At 42.3% G+C, this 18,950-nt stretch overlaps 5 protein-coding genes across 9 annotated transcripts in view; 1 reads left to right on the top strand and 4 right to left on the bottom strand.

The window, feature by feature from the left end:
- nxf4 (nuclear export factor 4) overlaps nucleotides 1–18,950 on the top strand; it is a 114,493-nt gene that overhangs the window by 55,184 nt on the left and 40,359 nt on the right. For 3 of the 4 annotated variants that reach the window (XR_011416196.1, XR_001449962.3, XR_004303275.2), the window contains 2 exons: nucleotides 14,573–15,814; nucleotides 15,882–16,616. Coding sequence is in view for 1 of the 4 variants with exons in the window: in XM_002056554.4 (XP_002056590.1) it covers nucleotides 14,598–15,814; nucleotides 15,882–16,389 (1,725 nt within the window). In the remaining 3 variants the exon portion in view is untranslated. Of the gene's footprint in view, nucleotides 1–14,572; nucleotides 15,815–15,881; nucleotides 16,667–18,950 lie in introns of those variants that run through there. The other variant, XM_002056554.4, reaches the window with a different exon arrangement.
- LOC6633120 (very long chain fatty acid elongase F) lies at nucleotides 5,905–6,745 on the bottom strand. Its single transcript, XM_032433715.2, has 2 exons — nucleotides 6,530–6,745; nucleotides 5,905–6,465 (listed from the first exon to the last, which is right to left on the bottom strand). Exons 1-2 carry the CDS (start codon nucleotides 6,743–6,745, stop codon nucleotides 5,905–5,907), a joined length of 777 nt encoding a protein of 258 aa, XP_032289606.1.
- On the bottom strand, nucleotides 7,315–8,721 carry LOC6633119 (very long chain fatty acid elongase F). The gene is made up of 3 exons (XM_002056557.3): nucleotides 8,287–8,721; nucleotides 7,649–8,220; nucleotides 7,315–7,581 (listed from the first exon to the last, which is right to left on the bottom strand). Exons 1-2 carry the CDS (start codon nucleotides 8,500–8,502, stop codon nucleotides 7,651–7,653), a joined length of 786 nt encoding a protein of 261 aa, XP_002056593.1. The 5' UTR covers nucleotides 8,503–8,721; the 3' UTR covers nucleotides 7,315–7,581; nucleotides 7,649–7,650.
- On the bottom strand, nucleotides 9,516–10,637 carry LOC6633118 (very long chain fatty acid elongase F). Of its 2 annotated transcripts, none has more exons than XM_002056556.4 (3): nucleotides 10,272–10,637; nucleotides 9,637–10,220; nucleotides 9,516–9,578 (listed from the first exon to the last, which is right to left on the bottom strand). In XM_002056556.4, the coding sequence occupies exons 1-2, from the start codon at nucleotides 10,485–10,487 to the stop codon at nucleotides 9,639–9,641; spliced, it is 798 nt and encodes a 265-aa protein (XP_002056592.2). In that variant the 5' UTR covers nucleotides 10,488–10,637; the 3' UTR covers nucleotides 9,516–9,578; nucleotides 9,637–9,638. The 2 variants fall into 2 exon arrangements, with proteins under 2 accessions (XP_002056592.2, XP_015026196.1); XM_015170710.3 differs by having other exon boundaries at nucleotides 9,637–10,194; nucleotides 10,272–10,427.
- LOC6633117 (very long chain fatty acid elongase F) lies at nucleotides 10,694–11,782 on the bottom strand. The gene is made up of 2 exons (XM_002056555.4): nucleotides 11,505–11,782; nucleotides 10,694–11,437 (listed from the first exon to the last, which is right to left on the bottom strand). Exons 1-2 carry the CDS (start codon nucleotides 11,718–11,720, stop codon nucleotides 10,862–10,864), a joined length of 792 nt encoding a protein of 263 aa, XP_002056591.1. The 5' UTR covers nucleotides 11,721–11,782; the 3' UTR covers nucleotides 10,694–10,861.

Here is an 18,950-nt window from a genome sequence, read left to right as displayed (position 1 = left end):
CTGCGGCAGCCACCAAGCTGACAGCTTGCAACTGACAACTTGCAACTGGCGGCAACAACACCAACAACAACAACAACAACAACAACAGAGACTCGGTTTTAAGTGAATTGTTGTGTTGACAAAGTAAAGAGAGGCAAAGTAAAAGTTAATATGCTGTGCGCTGTGTGGCGGGGCACTCAAGTATTTAAACATTTGCCCGCTTGTAATTTGAGCTGCATGCTTGAGCATTACGAGTATCTATTCGTATTGCTGCTAGGATGCAAACGCAAGGCACATCCTGTCGCAGGCGAGCCCCGCTCGAATCTGGCTATTTGTATCTTTAAGATACTTTTGCTGTTCCATTGCCGAGTCTCGTCTTTTATTTGTTGAGCAAAACAATTTCGTGACTTTGTTGCTTATTTTCCGCTTTTTCTTTCACATTTCGTTTGGCCCGCCGCTCGACATACATAATGCATGTGCTCGGCCTCACCACACCTCTCTTCACCTGAACTGAGCAACTTGTGAATGCAGTTCGCTTAAAATGGCTAAGCAAATATGCTGGAAAAACTCTTCAGTCTTGCTTTGGGTCGGCTTAGCTGAGTTCAATACTAATTTGTGTTCAACACTTTGCTTCTTGGAGTGCCAACTGGCGGCGGAACTGCCTTCCTTGTCGCTCGTTTGGCTCGAACCCGCCTAAGATAGCACAAAGATCGCATCATCGACAACGGCAAATACACAAAACACAAGCTGAACATGAGAGGAGAAATAATAAGACAACAACAAAAAGCAAGACTGATGTGCCCGACTAGCTTATACCCTCGACAGAAGATACTTCATTTTCTCTCCCTTTACCACAATAAGCAAAAATTCATTCGAACGTAAATTCTGTGCTAATTCTTTGATTCTATGCAAATGTTCAAGGCTTAAAGATGTCATTAATATGTGTGTACTCTAGCTCTGAAACTCTTAGAGATATGCTCGAAAACCCATGACAAAAATCGATACATATCGATTGCGGTTAAACAAGCTTATGAACTTGACTTTTGAATACTTAATGGCCCCGATCATGTCTCATTCTGACTGATACCGCAATATAACCCTTTGCAGTCTATTTTTAATGGGTATCTAAAAAGCAGCAAGTAAAAAGACTTCGCACCAATGCTCTCGAGTGTTTTCTTTATAAACAGAAAACTTAATGATGTTGATTTAGTAGAACAGCCAACTGCTGCCCCGCTGCCCCGCTGCCCGGCTGCCCCTTGCCCTGCCTTGCGTATTTCCACTTTGTGGGACTTCAGACACACATTTTCATAATATATATGGCACAATATGTTTCACTCGCTGCGTTCAACACTTTGAAAGTTTTGCCCTCTTCCTCCTGCCCCAACCCAGACCCAGGCATAGTCCCAACTCCAGAGAGGCGCAGCGCTATTCCCGCGCTGGCTCGTCAGTCAACATGATTTGCAAGTTATACAAATTCATTCAGCCGGCGAGGAAGACCAACACCAAGACTCAGACCAAGACCAAGACCAAGACCCAGAGACCGCGACCACGACCACGACTTGGCCCAGGTTCTGGCCCGCATGTCTGCTTCATTAACACGTCTTTAAAGTTCTGGCTACGCTTCTTATGCCCGAATGCTCTATAAAAGCCGGCTGTCTTAGTTATGTGAGCGTATAAGAGACATGTGACATAAGCAGCTTGGCAAAACCTGGTAAAACCTGGTCCATATGCAGTTGCACGGAAATTTAGATATCGAACCCCCTTAAAGTCAATATATATTTATATATAAACAGAAATATTATTTTTGTGTCATTGAGTCGAGATCAGGTTAATTACTCCAGTATTCTAAAGCTGAATTGAGTTTTGAAAGTTTTAGTTTGAAAAACTCTTCTTTACTTATTTCTCAACATTCTCTGGACATGGATCAGATTTACCAAATCAGCTGCAGCGCATTCAACGGTCGTTCACACCTTTGCCTCCTCACTTTTACAATGTCTTGTGAATTTTACAGAGTTGAGGTGTAAATTGCTTTGCCGTTTTCAGAGTATTTTCAGAGTGTTTGGCAGCATTTGCCCTGTTTGTCTGTCAACCGCAGGCTTAATTAGTTGGGCCGCACTAAAATATGATTAGGAGTCGTTGCAGAACTTTGTCCGTAGCACGAAAATAAAATACCCAGCCAAAGCAATTGATGAGCGGGCACACGAAATTCCTTTGGGGCCCCGGGCCAGAGACAAACTGCGTTAATTAGATTGCCGACAGTCCTGAAAAGATATCAGCCAGAAGGCGTTGGCTATGAGAAATTGATGCAATGCGTGAGATAATGCAGCGCTAGAACTTGGGTGGAAAACCGGGTTCGATTCGCAGCTGTCGAGGCCGATTGTAATGCAAAATGCCAAGCAATATTAGAAAGGAAGCGAGTGGAAGGAAAACCTGCCAAATGAGTGAACCTATTCAGAGACAGAGAAAGAGAGAGAGGGAGAGGAAGGAAGTGAGAGGGCAGACCTGGTACAAGGAACAAGTTGAGAAACTACTTAGGCTGGGAATTGCCTTTAGGCCGACAGGCACGTCCTTCACCCAGCGATGTCAGCGGCTTGGAAATAATTTGCGCTTGAATGGCAAACCACAGCCCAGTTTTCCAACTTCCCCCACCGCGTCATGCCGCAGCCCAACTTGGCTGCAACCCCTAAAGAAATTCCATCAGCTGCATTTTGCAGTTTAAAAAGCTTTTTGTGTGCCAGGAAGTTTGCTACCTTTTGTTGACTGGCAACCAGAGCCGGAGCCAGCCAGAGGGGCAGCCAGTGCAACTGACATTAGTCGTGCAATAAGTAGACAGCCCTCAGTGACACATGTTTCCATGTGGCAGCAGCCACAGCCACAGCTACAGCCAGGCCAAGCCAAGCCAAGCCAAGCCCCAGTCTCGGTCCCAGTGACAGGCCAAGACAAGCCTCTCAGACCAAGACCAAGATCCTACTCCTAGTAGTCCGTGCCTGTCTGCATTTGGCTGCTAAACTTTTTGCTTGCCATGCCAGACACGTTGACAAAAGACGACAACAACAAAAACAACAACGATAACAACAACATTTCCAGCAACATAGACATAGACGAATTTATGCTAATCAGTTGGGATGCCTGTTCGGAGCACGAGGGTCGCTTTGTAACACTCCAAACTTGAATATTTAATTTGAGTATTTCTTGTGAAATTTGAAATCCTTGTAAACTTCGAGTTTTTTTTCTTCTTTGTAAAATAACTTTGTGATCCTGAGATAACTAGCTAAGAATGCTGAAAAGGGAAAACCAAGTGGTATGGGAAAAATAAAATAATCTCTAGAAGATTAAATACCCTGCGAGTTTTTCGTCAAGAGGTTCAGATAATGCTCGAAAGCTTCCCAGCTTAGTTAGGATATCTTGAAAAAGGGGAAATTATTTAAGGTCAATTATTGGCCCAAATCTATCAGATATGTTCTTTCTAGAACTCATCTTAGTAAAGTTCGCAGCAGGTGGTGATAATATGGTCGTGAGATTCGGTCGACGTATACAGAGGCTGTCTTTTCGCTTAGTTTAATCAGGATAGCTCCACAATTCAGAGGCTTAAGAAACAGACAGTCTTCTCAAGAAAATATATTCCTTATAGGGTCTGCGCTGTCGATTTTAATGCACATTTGTTATAATTTTTTCCATAACAAGAGGTTACCCGGCGTTGCTGGGGTATGTTTTTGATTAGATCTCGTTGAATGTAGCAAAACAAAGTTTTAATTATCGTATTATATTATTGTTTTTTCGAATGTGGGTCGCTGTCCAATTTGATTGCTGATGTTGCCTTCGGCTCGCTGGCAAATTATAATGATGCCTATCAGGCTAGACGAGTGTGCATCTGTGTGTGTCCTGGCAAATGGGGAGTGGAGGAATATTTAGTTGCCTGGCAGCATTGTATGGAATCCTCTCAGTGCGCACACTTCACGCACCAATTAAGTTCAATTTTCGATAGAATAGGAAAAACGCGATGAGCATATTTTGAGATAGAATTGGGACTGGGACTATGATCCGGTGAGGGACTGTTTCGCATTGGAATTGACATCATTTGCCGTTAAAGAGCCAGAAATTGCGTCGAGGGTTGCGTTTACAATTACGTGAACGTGTGTGCGACGAGTCGGATGCGAATTGGTATCGGATTCAAGACTGAAACTGGGTACGGGCTCTTCTCGGGCATGGGCATGGGCATGGGAAATGGGCTCAAGTGCCAGCAGGCGGCATTATAAGCACATTAAATTCTAAAGGCGCAGTCGAAGCATGTCTGAAATGCTGAAAGAATCAGCTGCTTGGCGCGACGCAAGTGCTTTTTATTATGCGATATTTGAAATTTGCGCATGTACTCTCGTATTATTATTGAATATCATTACCAAAAACGCAACAGCAGCAGCAGCAGGAGTTGCCCCTCCCGAACGTGAGGGTGACTCAAAACAACTGAAAACAACTAACTGGGGGTCGCGTTATGAACTGCTTGCTGTACTCTGTCAACAACTCCAAAGTCAAAGTCAACAGAAAAATTAAATGCAGAAGAAATAAAAAAGTCGAAGTGTGCATACCCTTAATGGGAGCTGAAAATAAAATGATCAAATGGTGAATGCACAAGGTCTAAGGACTTTCATTTTATAGAATAAAATCCATCTTCTGTGCATTACTCGAAGATTTTGAGACATACTCTATATATCTAGTATAAAATTGCTAACTTATTTCCCCATATATTTTATTATTTTTTTAAATACTATAGTAAATTAAGATTATTTTTTATTTTTACTCAACACCTGTCCTGTCCTCAGTCTATAGACTTATATATTATGGAAAAAAATCCATCTTGGGATAAGATTTTTTAAACCAATGTGCTCCTAACTTTGTGTTGGCTTTCGCATAGCATATACAGATTGGGAATATTTTGCTTTTTGTTTACAAATACTTAATTCCTCTATCTACTTAACACTCTATATATCTAGTACAAATTTCCGCTAAAAATTTACTTCACAATGGCAAATGGTATGACAAAAGTAGAGTACCTTCATGTAGGGTATACACAGTGAACTTAACTCAACTGGGCACATTATCAGCGCCCCCAAAGCCCGCAATTTCGCTGCGTTTAGTGGTTTAATTTTTATGTTGCAATTTTTATGGCATTTCGTCGAGAGACCGACCAAAGACGAAGACTTCTGTCCCCATATGCCGTTTGGGAGGTGCCCCCAGTGGTTGCTGCTGGTGCCTGGTAGCTGATGATGGTTGCTTTTTAAGTGCGCCCTGGCACAATGTGGTTTTCTTTTACATTTGTTGTTGTTGTTGTTGTTGTTTTTTTTTTATGGGCTTCTTCTGGGGCTACGTTTTATGTTTCATCTTTTGAGTGCGCGTCGTTTGTTGTTTGCTTTCGCGTTTTTGAGTCTTAAGCAGCTTCTTTTTACTTTATACTCGGAATACGTAAGTACTTGTGCCTTTGTCATTTGTCTGTGCATTTGACTTAATTGCTACATTTTGCATATTTACTAGAAAACATTTTGTGTTGGCTCATTAAAGGGCATGCACAAGGTCTGGATTCCAGGAAACACTCACAAAAAAATGCAGTTCCTAATTCCATTGGAACAAATCTACATAGAACTTAGTCTATATACACACGATAGGAAGAAAGACAGGAAGCAGTTTAAGTGATTAGTTTTTCTTTTTAATTTCAAGCAAATTTGTATTATGTTAACAAAATAGTTTGAGTATTGTTTATCAATCTTGTAAATGTTAAGGTGTTTCGGGATTTAAACCAAAAATGTGCTTGGATTAGGAAATTCCGATTTGGGCTGGATTGTGGCAAAATTTGTACTTTATTTTAATTCCAATTAATAAAACAGTTCGCTCGAACTTACGACTAGGAATAGTATACTATAAAAACGCTAAAAATCAATCCAGCTTGTTCTTCTTTGGTAGAATGTAGTTGTGTACATAGAAATTGCTGAACATGATGAACATGAGCGTGCCCATGAACAGAACTAGGGCAACTGGGTAGGGGGAGAGATTACAGCTGGGCTGTTTCAAGGTCCAAATGCTGTGTGCTATCACAATCAGGAACTGAAGCATCTGTATGATGGTGATGTACTGCTTCCACCAGGGGCTCTGCTTCACAGCCTGGCTCTGGGACGATATGTAATAGTATATGTACATCACGCAATGCACAAACACATTCAGATAGCCCGTCAGCACAAAATGTCCACCATAGCCATAGAATCGCAGTCCACTGTAGACGGCCAGTACCATGGCCGCGTGGTGCACGACATGCAGCACCGAGACCTGCCTGTAGTTCTTGCGTAGCACTATGAATACGGTGTCCAGCAGGTCGAGTATCTTGTTGAGAAAGTACGCATAGGCCAGGACGTGCTCCACTGTCTTAAAGGGATTGTCCTGTGGCAGCACCATTATGCATTTTATGTCATAGGGTCTTATCACAACAAATGCGAATGTAGCCTGCATTAGGTTACATCAAAAGATTAGAATTCGCATAAAGTCGATCGGGCTGGCGACCACTTACCAGCAGGAACAGAATGCCATTGTAGACGATTTGTATCAAATTGTAAACCTTGAGTACGCCTCGAAGATCGTAGGGTGCTCGGTTGGCCATGAAAAGGCGCCCCAGCTTGAGCACAAAGAGCAGATAGCCAGCCACTATGAGAGTGACTGGCCAGGGGCTAAAGGTTAGTGGCAGCTGGACGGGATCTGCAGGCGGCCTATTGAAAATCTCATACATATCGATAGTTATTTGTGCTTTTTACCACCTCCCGAATTTGCGGTTGCTCGATGTAAAAGTTGTGCTACGACTAGTTTTAAATTTATTTAATTTGTTCCTTATATTCCATTCAGTTGCCAAATAGAATTCGGAAACTTAGTGCACATTGTACGTGCGCTTAATTTATTGGGCACCCTCGTATCCTACTGAATAATTCCCCTTACGTGAATATTTGCCTTTAATTATGCGCCCTATTCGTGGGTTTTACATACCCGGCCTACGTATACATATGTAAAGTTCAACAATTCACCTAAGTTACAATAGAATTTTATTTACAGTTTAAGTTCAAGTTGAGCCTTAAGTTGTCTTCCGGGTGCCAAAGATTAAATACCCTTGTTTCACACAAATACCCGAAATTTTATGGAGCTTCGTGGTGATATAATGAGATGTTTAGATAATACATACATAGATTTGCCTGCAACAACGAAAAGACAATTTTTTTCAAGGTTTTATCAAAGGTCTACATTTGTATTTTACGAGAACTATAAAGATATATCGAATATCTTTCACATCAAATGTCTTGAAAAGCTTTTTGTGTATATAAATATATACATATATAAGTATATATGCATAAATATGTATACATATATATATATACCGATCAGGCTAAGAAATTCCAAATACAAGACATTGAATTTTAATCTCGTTACCGAGTCTCTGACTGATTGGTTTTGTCAAAGCCAACATATTTAAAATAGTCCGCGGCTTGTTCAGTACAGAATTCAGTTATGATTATTTTAAAACTACGAGTTAAAATTAAATTAAATTTAGCTGTGCCCCAAGACCAGCACTAAGCCCTGAGAAACAGAAAGATGATTTAATTGATAATTAATAATACTAAAAAAAATTAATTATATTATTCACCTCTAGTCATTAAAATGCTTCTTCTTCGTTTTGGCCAGTATGTAGGCGTGTGTGTAGAAGTTGGCAAACATCAAAAACAGGGCAGTCGCCGCAAAAAGTGACATATAGGTCAGTGCCCTAGGTACCTCGCAATTTGGCTGCATTTGGGTCCAAATGGTGTGCGCGAATACAATTACGAACTGAAGCATCTGCAATAAAGTTATGTACTCCTTCCACCAGAATCTCCGATTTGCAGGCGGTATCTGTGATGAGATGTAGTAATAACTATACATCACAACGTGCACGAAGAGATTCAGGACACCCGCGACTATGAGGTGGCCGCCATAGCCATTGAACCGGATCACATAGTAACCCGTGATGGGCATGTACAGGTGATGCAGCAGATGCAGACCCGAGATCTGTTTGTAACTCTTGCGCAACACTATGAAAATGGTGTCCAGCAAATCGAAGTACTTGTTGATGTAGTACGCATAGGACAGGACGCGCTCCAACGTCTTGAAGGGACTGTCCTGTGGCAGCACCGTTATACAATTCAGGTTATAGGGTCTTCCCACAAAGATTACGTATATAGCCTGCATTAGTGGAAGTAGTAAAATAAAAATTTAAATCAGTTCAAATCCATCGTGCAGTCCACTTACCAGCATGAACAAAGTGCCATTGTACACGATTTGAAACAAATTGTAGACCCTGAGTACGGTTCGAAGATCGTAGGGTGCTCGGTTGGCCATGAAAAGGCGCCCCAGCTTGAGCACAAAGAGCAGATAGCCAGCCACTATGAGAGTGACTGGCCAAGGGCTAAAGGTTAGTGGCAGCTGGACGGGATCTGCAGGCGGCCTAGTGAAAATCTCAAACATAGCGATAATTATTTGTACTTTTTGCAACCTTCCGAATTTGCGGTTGTTCGATGTAAAAGTTGTGTTACGACTAGTTTTAAATTAAATTGGTTGGTTCTTCAAATTCCACTCTGCTGCTAAATAGAATTCGGAAATTCAGTGCACATTGTACACTCACTTGGAATCCTATTAAATAATTCCTCATTAGTAAATACAGGGTGAGGCAGAAGTTAACATCCCATGTTGTTTGGCTGTAGTTCTTTAATTTGTTCTTTTTTTTATTTTGTTTCCACTGTCAACATTTCCTTGTTTTTTGCGAATGTTTAAATTTTTGCTATTGTTTTGCCTGTAAACATATAGAAACCACATATATCACATTTGGAAAAAAATATTGGCAATTCCCCCGAATAAATCGTGTTTTTTTCGTTGATTTATCGAATATGAGTATCTATGTTATGAAATATATAAAATTATCACAAACCACAAACAGCTGATAAAGCAATCAAGGCAAGCGGTAACTTTCATTTTAAGTTTTAATAATCCCACAGTCTTTAACATTTAAAGATGGCCAAATCCCTCGGGAAGAGTTAATTAAATGGAGCCCCTACTTCGGAGCAGTGTTATTTGCTGTTTATTTAAAGAAGCGTTACTTTTGCCATTAAGATGTTACCAACAACTGACACTTGCTAATTGAATTGTAGAATGTGATGTTTGTAAATGTAACATATTTTTAGCATAGTGGAACCAGGCTCCAACATTTTACTTCATTTTACTTTCGGCACCCTTTATTCAACCCCAAGCCTATGTAATTTATTCATATATAAAACAATTTCTGACTATCGTAAAATATCAGCCAATACACGTATTTAACTAGGGCTTAACAACCCAACTGAGCTAAGTTTATTTGCAGTTTAAATTCAAGTTGAGCCAAATAGCAAGAGATATTTGCGCTTTTTTGCGCTTTGCTACTGTTCGATCGGAGAGTTGTATTATCACAAACCTTTTGTTTCTTTTCCATCGATCAGATTAACATATTCTCATTTACAATAGTATTTATTTAACTCTCATACGAATATAATTTAGTTGAACGCCAAATCCTGCATTCAAGAAGGAAAGATATAATTTAATTGAATATAATTATATTTTATTATTCACCTTTAGTCATGTGCCACCTTTTTCTGCTTCTTCTTCTTCTTCTTGGGCAGTATGTAGGCGTGTGTGTAAAAGTTGGTAAACATCAAAAACATAGCAACTGACATGAAGAATACCATATAGGTAAGCACTCGAGAGATCTCACATCTCGGCTGCATTAAAGTCCAAATGTTGTGCGCAAATATAATCACGAACTGAAGCATCTGCAATAAGGTTATGTACTCCTTCCACCAGATTCTCCGCTTTGCAGGCGGTATCTGCGATGAGATGTAGTAGTAGCTGTACATCACAACGTGCACGAATAGATTCAGGACACCCATGACTATGAGATGGCCGCCATAGCCATTGAACCGGATCACATAGTAACCCGTGATGGGCATGTACAGGTGATGCAGCAGATGCAGACCCGAGATCTGTTTGTAACTCTTGCGCAACACTATGAAAATGGTGTCCAGCAAATCGAAGTATTTGTTGATGTAGTACGCATAAGAGAGCAGACGATCTATGTTCTTTAATGGATGGTCCTGTGGCATCATCGTTATACAACTTAGGTTGTGAGGTCTAAACGCAATCAGATAACAAATGGACTGCACTCTGTTAAGTTAGAGATGTGATCTTAAGATTGATAAAACACTTACCGCAAAGAATACCAATCCATTGTATAAGATCTGCATTAGATTATATACCTTAAGTACGACTCGAAGATCGTAGGGCGTCCGCTTGGCCATGAACTGGCGCCCCAGCTTCAGCACAAAGAACAGATAAAAAGATACTATGAGGACCATGGGCCAGGGACTGCAGGCGAGAAAGAAACGCGTGGGATCCGCAGGCGGTCTGTCAAATATGTCAAACATAGCGATAGCTAAGCTTAGTCGATATTAATTAGCATAATCCGATTTCCGTTTTAATTATATTTAAACGCAAATGTAAACGTGTGTGCAAGATCAGTAAGAAATACTCCAGAAACATTCTATATTTTAAGTCTGACAACAAGGGATAAGAATTAAAATCTCTGTCTTATCGAGTATAATGTTTTATAAATTCAAAACAATGTTTAAAGTTTTGAAGCCTACATTGTTTTTGTGGTTAGCCGTAAACAATTTTTATTGATATTTTGATACAAGAGATTTAATGGATAAATGACGGTTCTGTCTTTCGCTCTCGCAAGTAACTTTACGACTTTATGTATTTACCTGGCCCCGCAGCAATAAATCGTATATCAACTATTTTATTTAAGCTTCTCCTCTGTCAGCTTCTTCCTTTTTGGCAGTATGTAGGCGTGCGCGTAGAAATTGGCAAACATGACGAGCATTAAACTTGAAGCAGCTAGCACCAGGTAGATCACTGGACGATCCGCATTGCAATTGGGCTGCATTAGGGTCCAAATGCTGTGTAGGAACATGAGTACGAACTGAACCATCTGCATGATGGTAATGTACTGCTTCCACCAGAGATTTTGCCGGACAGCCGGGCTTTCGGCCGAGAGGTAATAGTAGGTGTACATCACGATGTGTACGATGACATTCAACAGTCCGACTACAATGACGTGCCCTCCGTAACCGAAGAATCGTATCAGTGTATATCCAGCCGTTGGCATATAGACATGATGGATCAGATGCAGCATCGTTATCTGTTTGTAGCTCTTGCGTACCACAAAGAAGATGGTGTCCATCAGGTCGAGTATCTTGTTCAAATAGTACGCATAAACGAGCACTCGTTCCATGTTCTTCATCTCGTGCTCCGGCGGCAGCACCGTGAGGCAGCTAAAGTTGTGGGCCTGATACACGAGAATAAATTCCATGCTCTGTGGAAATTTCGCATCATAAATTAATAGCCGAGATTGGACTCCATATAATTATGACTACACTTACAATCACGAATAACACACTGTTGTACAGGATTTGGATTACATTATAGACCTTCAGGGCGGCACGCAGCTGGTAGGGCTTACGGTTCGCCATAAGCCTTGGGCCCAGCCCTAGCACGAAGAGCAAATAGGCAAACATTATGGTCAAAATGGGCGCTGGTCCGTTGGCCAAAGGCAGCCGAACGGGATCCGCGTAGGGTCTGTCGAATATTCCCAGCATCTGTCTATCTACCGCGCCTTATGAACCAACCAGCTTGTCCGTTGTCCAAGTTGCGTCTGCGACAACTGCTTCTAGCTTTACTTGTCACTTAACTCGAAATTGTAGTCTCCAAGACTTTGCACTTATCATAAACTAATAATTGATTAGGCGAGACGACTCTCGTCTAACAAGAGTCTCAAAGTCTTTGAACTAAGTCTCCACCTTGTAATTCCTTAGGCGTGACTATACTGAGCCCGGTTGGAATTGGTTAGTTAACAGCTTTCAAGATTTAATTAGTATTAACAAATGCCACACATGGGCTCAAAATAGAAGAAACATCCGACTGGAGGGGACCACACTTGGTCTAAAAAACGATTGCAGAAATCCTTGAGATGCTATTTCAGGCTTATATTCGAAATAATTACCAGTTCTGCAAGCACATTAGCTTGACATTGGTTCGATTCATGGTTCGAACCAGCACTCTGCCTTAAGGTGCGGCACATCGTAAGATACCTTATCAGTCATCATGGGCCTAGATTCAAAGGATAACTTCGTAGGATGTTTTTGAAACCCTTTTATGTGGTAACTGCGGCAAACGGCAAATGCTGCCAACAGTTTTCCAACAATTTTTTCTGAATAGCTAATTAGCTGGGCGCAATGAAAAGTGCCAAATCATGATTTTTGCATAATTTTCAAAAAGCTTTTTCATGGCTTCGCTTCCCGTTGCCGCAATGAGAAGCCTTTCCAACCCCCAAAAACTTGAATGAAAGTGCTTCGCTTTTGATAAGAGTCAGCTGTCCCCCCCACCGCCGCTTTTACCGGTGCACACCTCGTCCTTGGTAAAAAGCCAGAGAGAAATCCTTTGTGCAGCGCCTCACACTGACTGTGTCCATCAGAGCGACATGGTATTATTATTATTAATAGGCATCAGGATTGGAATACGTTGTTGAATTTGGATTCGGTTGCGGACAAGCTATTGAATTTTCCGAAAATTAATTTATGACATGCCGCACATTTTCCATTTGCCCACGCTGGCAACGTGCTATGATTATTATCAGTTTTTCCCTGTTCCGCTCCCAGTCCCTCTTCATATTGTGTGTACGTATTATTTTTAATCCATTAAACAAATGCCATGTTACGAGCCCGCCTGGTGTGTGCGTTTACGTGTGTGTGTGTGTCCGTTATCAGTAAATGGGCAAAAGGGTCTTTGATTTGGCTGCCAGCACACAATGTGCCCGGCTCTCAGAACCAGAGCCCTATTTCTGTATTCGGGGTAGAAAGTAACGCCTCCGGTATATGTTTGTGTGTGTGTCTGCACTCAGAGAAAAGATGTGGGGTTTTTATTAATATTTTAAGTACAAATACTCGAGTGGGGAAAGACTTTAAAATTAGCAAAATTGCATGTTAAAATACCCTTAAATTATTTAAGCGAAGGAAGAAATTTATTTTTATTGGGAACTACATTCTTATTTGAAGATCTTTTTTAATATTTATCAATTAAGTAAGGGTACACATTTTTTGTGCATTTCATAGTTTAGAAGCAAGTTTTTCTTTGAGTGTATGTGTCTGTCATGCAATCAGACAAGTTTGCCCTGTTCAAATGCCTCAGGCGAGACATTTGTGTTCACGCTGAGTTATCATGCATAAAGAAATTTATCTAAGGCCAAAAGCAAAAGAAACCAATTTAATGGCATCGAGTGTAATCATTAATATCTCAACAGATATACTAGAGTAGACATCTGAGTCGTGCCGATCAATTCTCAGATTTTCTATTCGATTTGCTTCAATTGTATGTGGGATGGGATGCCACAGATGCATTCGAAGTGTCGCATAGCTCGCCTTGGCTTGGACATGATGCTGGCGATGGCGATGATGATGACGATGAGCATTCTGTGATTTGGCCATCAAAGTCAGTTGGCCATTCACACGGCTCACTTGTCTCAATAAGCAAAGAGCTGTTTAAATAAGTACAAACACAGCACACAAACCCTTTGAAGCCTGCTCTATGTTGGCCTAAAACAAAAGCGCCAAATCAGAAAAACCGACTGACTAACGGATATTCTGTAACTTGCATCTGTTCTAGGCTAGAGCAGAGTAAAGACTGGACTTAAGTTGGTTTTGTTTTTATCATTCGACATTTACTTGCATTTCAGTTACTCGGTTTATGCACTCTCATAAGTAGAGGGTATAGAAAGAGAACAAAGCAATTTACTGGAATTACAAGAGCGTCTCTAATTGTTAAGTAAGCATAATATGTGCAACATATGGCCAGGAGAGCTGCTTGGACGGACGTTGACTCCGATGCTCACGCTGAATCCCTTGCTGGCTATAATGCCACCATGGCGTGGCAGGATGGTGGGAGGGGTTGGGGACTCTGCATGGGAAATTGCAGCGCATATGACAGCGACAACGAGGGGCGGTAATCGCAAATGAATTGGCAAAGCGTTGGAACTGAAAAATAAAGAATAAAGCAAATCAAGAGAAGCAGCAAAAATGTTGTCAGCCATAAAAAGTGCTTACAAAAATATATTATTGTTCATGTGGCGAGTCAACAAACTGTGCGCCGACGTGGGAGCCGGGAAACGACGGATAGCTCAATTCAGCAGGATGAGCAGAGCTGACTGTGGGGGGGATTAGGGACACAGTTAAATGTGCCTGCCATATGACAAACCATTTTATTAAGCATACATTCGGATCTGTTACGAATTTCAATTATTTTCTCAGAGAAACTAACCAAAAAGAAGTTTGAACCACGTTCATGTATATTCTGGTTCAATTTATTAGTTTATTATAGTCTGCAACACCATTAATAGAGATTTAAATTCTTCTTTTCGGTTTTTACAATATGTATCTTATTTGATTTTATTTTTTAGATGAGCTGGGCGCGCAAATGACACGATGAGCAACAATGAGGACAACAATTACCCCAACTCAGCTGCAGACACAGCTCAAAGACTGAGTTCCATTGTCGTGGATCCCACCTCGAATACCAGCCCAGAAAAGCAGCAGGAAAAGCCACAACAACACAAACCCAATTATTACTATCATCGTTACGTAGGCCGTCCACATTGGCGATTTGCCGTGCCCATTAGCCCGTATGGCTGGTATCGCGTCCTGGTGTTCAGTCAGAACAGCGGCTACACCGTGAAGCAGGTGCTGGAGAAGCTGCGTCTGGCCGTAGCGCCACGGAAGTTCAGGTATTACTATCTGCATGAGGGCGGTGAGCAGGATGTGGAGCAGGATAAACGGGCCACCTTCACCTTCTATGTGGATAGCTACAAACTGGCCGCCGAGCTGCAGCTGCGCGGACATCGTCCGCCGGTCGTGGGTCTACGCGTGAATGACAGACCGCCCATGATCGAGGTGGACGAACCGTACAGATGGAAGTTGCGCAAGGTGATAATGTCGCGGTACGATGAGCGGAAGCGCTGTCTCAATCTGTGCCGCTTCTATGCGGACGATTACTGGAAGGGCGAGTTCTGTGCGCTGCAGCAGTTCGAGTGCCTGGAAGCAATCATTGACATTATGGAGCAGGAGCTGCCGCAGCTGCGTCGCCTGCTGCTGGACAACAACCACCTGTGCCATCTGGGCGGCTTTCGTGGCGTTGAACAGCGATTGCCGCGGCTGCACTGCATCTCGCTGCAGCACAACGAGCTGAAGACGCTTCGACCGCTGCGCGTCTTTCAGCGCCTGCGTCTCACCGAGCTCAATGTCAAGCGGAATCCGTTGCCGCGCAACTACGAGCAGCAACTGGTGACCATGTTTCCGGATCTGCGCACCCTCAATGGCCGTTCCGTGGCCAGACGCAGCACGCCCGTAGTCACGGTCAGTGACAGTGACAGTGACAGCAACAGCAGCAGCAGCAACAGCGACAGCGACAGCGATGTGGAGCTTGTCTCTGTCACCGAGTGCAAGCCGATTATCATGCCCGAGCCGAGGGTCACGTACCTGGCGCCACATGCGCTGCCCATGCAGCCGGGCATACGGAAGTTCGTGCGTCGCTATCTGAAAGCGTTTGACGGCGATAAAAGAGCCACGGATCTGCAGCGCTTTTATCAGGAGCACGTTCTGGTCTCCCTAACACTTGCCAAGGATCGCGCCATGCTGGGCTCATGGTAGGTGCAGACACTTTATCCAATTCCAAATTAAATTCCATGACCAAAACTCGTTTCCATTTCACAGGACTGCGCCCTATGCTGCCTTTAGTCGCCAGCTGCTGGCGTGCCGGGTCGCGGCGCTGGAAATGTTCGCCTCGTGGCCCAAAACGTTGCATTTGCCGTCAACGATGACCCTGGATCTGACGCTGGTCGAGCCCCGGATGCTGTGCGTCTCCATAACTGGCAGCTTTGAAGAGAACGGCTCGTCCAACGTGCTGCGGCATTATATGCGAACCTTTCTGCTGACCAGGACCGATGAAACTGCCGACTTTCGCATAGCCAATGAGCTCATCTATCTCAGCAGAGCTGGCCGTGGCCAGCGCCAGCCGGCGATGCTCAATCCTGTCCAACGAAACTTGATGTGCATGCTCTCGGCGGAGACCCGGCTGAAGTCGCGCTGGAGTAGCAAATTCCTCAAAGACACCAATTGGGACTATCAGCAGGCCCTGCTGGCATTCCAAACACTCCTCCGACGACGCCAGATACCCGAGAAGGCATTCGAGGGTGATACCAAGCCAGAGCCGAGTCCATGACATCAGCTGCGCACTATATTCCCAATGTGCCCGCAGGGAAATTGAAAATTCCACAGATTATGCTGATTACATTTTATTTGAATTTGAATTTGATGTGCGAGGGTATTATGTGTCCAACGACTGTGTGATGCAGGCCGCGCCTTCTTCAATTATGATTTATGATTTGTTTGCTCAGTTTTGACAATATCATCTGGAATAATACCGTAGCCATACTTGTACAATATCTGGTAAGAACAATTGTTAGTAATAAATATATCCTGAGATATACATACATGTAGATATCTGTATATATATATTTACGAATTATAATTTATTTTAATCGAAATCAGTCGGAAGTACATAAATACATATGTATAACAAACCGACTGGATTTTATTGGTTGCACAGGGTATTATAATTTTGCCACCTCTGACCTCTTTGACTGGATAATATAGAGTCGAGTCTATGCCATGTCCGACCGTCTGTTTGTCCGTTATTGTGCATATCAAACCCACTATAACAGGATGATATATTCTATTCTACAAAGATATTGTATTTTTTAAAAAGCTTGACTAAAACGGCCTATAACCTGCTACTGGAAGAACTCTAAGATTTTTCATGACTCAATTATATGGTTCTAACTATATCATTTAGCTCTAATATGAATGATCAGTTGAAAATTCAATTATCTTAATGAAAATGTTAAAAATAACTAGATTGACTCGGCTATTAATGCCGATCAAGAATGTATATACTTTATGAGGGTCGGAGAGGCTTCCTTCTGTCTGTTACACATAATTTCATCAATACATCATACCCTTTTTAGTCCTTTTCAATGGGTTCAAGGTATAAAATAGGAAGACAATTTAACTCGGTTAACTATTTCACATAGTTTTAATATGAACTTTCAGTTGAAAAAGCAGTTTTTCTCTAATGAAAATGTCAGGAATTAAAATAGGAAGAGTTTTTTTTTTACTCATATTGATGTAGACTATAAAAAAGAATGAATTCTTTTAGTTAATGCATTATTTTTTTTAGTCGCCGATCTTAAATTTATTTAAATAGACATGTTGGTAAGCGTATTCAAACTTCGCTATGCCTTGTATACCTTTTCTGCTTGTTTACCTTTTTCCCCCTTTTGCCTCTGGCAGCCCATCGTCCCGGCAGAAGTCAAAAACTCGAACCCTCGAAATTGGGCTTTTAACTTGTCGTTAGGGTGAATTTATAAGCAGCTCTTTGCTGTTGGTCGGGCGGGAGGTTGGCCGGTCGGACGGACGGACGGACGGTCGCTTGGCCGGGCGTCGGGCATTCGTTCCAGCTTTGGCTGTTGGTTAAATCCCCCCTCGTTACCCTAGTTGCTGTCCACCGTCTTAGCCTTAGCCTCAGCCTGGCCACGCTTTATTATCTGCTCCGCCCCCCTTTTTTTTTGTTATATTTTGTTTGCTGTCGCTCTCCCTTCCCTTGCCCCCTTCACAGACTTCGCGACGTAGACTGCATTTCATTGAGCGTAATTCCGTTGCTAATGATTTTTGGCACACGTAGCGCTACTTTCGAAATTAATGCGCTATAAAACAACAACAACTACAACAACAAGAACGGGCTGCAGCGACACTGAGAAATGGGCGCACGGTGGATAGGAAATTGCCTTGCCAGGCGTTGGTTGAGGCTGCACTGGGTGGTGGTTGGGTTGGCTGTGGGTGGGGAGTTGCGCGAATTTAATGAAACTTTCAGTTGGAATTGTTTTTCACAGCTGGACGATGTGCGGGCCGTCAGGCGAGAGGAAGTCATGTTGTGGGTAGAGAGACCAGGAAGTGCGCCACGTTTTTACTGATAAGAAACTTTGCCTCATGTGCTCGGTTGTGCATGCGTGTGTTTGCGGTTACGCTTTTCCTTAGCCCTGCATAAATTTCCATATTAATTCGAACAGCCTATGGCTGATTATCAGCCTCGTCATCATCAACGCCATCGTCGCCATCATCGTCATCATCGCCATCATCGTCATCGTTTGCGGTTTCATGTCGCACTTTTTTCGCTCGAATGTTTCAGGAATAATCTAAATCGGCATTATTTATGCATTCAGCTCGCATTCGGCACGCAGATGCCGCATGTCGAGCACTCAAATCCCTGAAATCTCCCCCAGTTCGATTTTCAATTCGGTTTCGCATTTTAATGCATCCAAATCCATATTAATTTTGATATATTCTGCTTTGAAGCCCATATGGTATGTAAAATAAAACGGGTCAATTTGAAGCCCAACTTTCGTTTCAAATTCTCGTTTCATTTCAGCTTGATTATAAATATGCAGATGTGAGCTTTAAATTTGTTCCCAATCATACTTTCCTAGCTGGAGACAACTAAAATATTTATACTTTTGGGCTAACTATTCATTAAGGAACAATAACTAAAACCCTGTCAGAGACCATTTGAGATTTCTCGTGAAAGACGGCGACACATCCTAAACCATAAACGTGTTCCAGATATCTTAACCAAAATCAGTAGTTACGTTCAGTTATCGGACTACTATATCATATAGCTCCGGCCCAAGACAGGCTTTTAGTACTCATATATATATTTATCGTTTT

The sequence above is a fragment of the Drosophila virilis genome, chromosome 2 (genome assembly GCF_030788295.1).
Source record: "Drosophila virilis strain 15010-1051.87 chromosome 2, Dvir_AGI_RSII-ME, whole genome shotgun sequence".
Taxonomy (NCBI): Eukaryota; Metazoa; Arthropoda; class Insecta; order Diptera; family Drosophilidae; genus Drosophila; species Drosophila virilis.
This window is presented reverse-complemented; position numbering and strand designations above follow the sequence as displayed.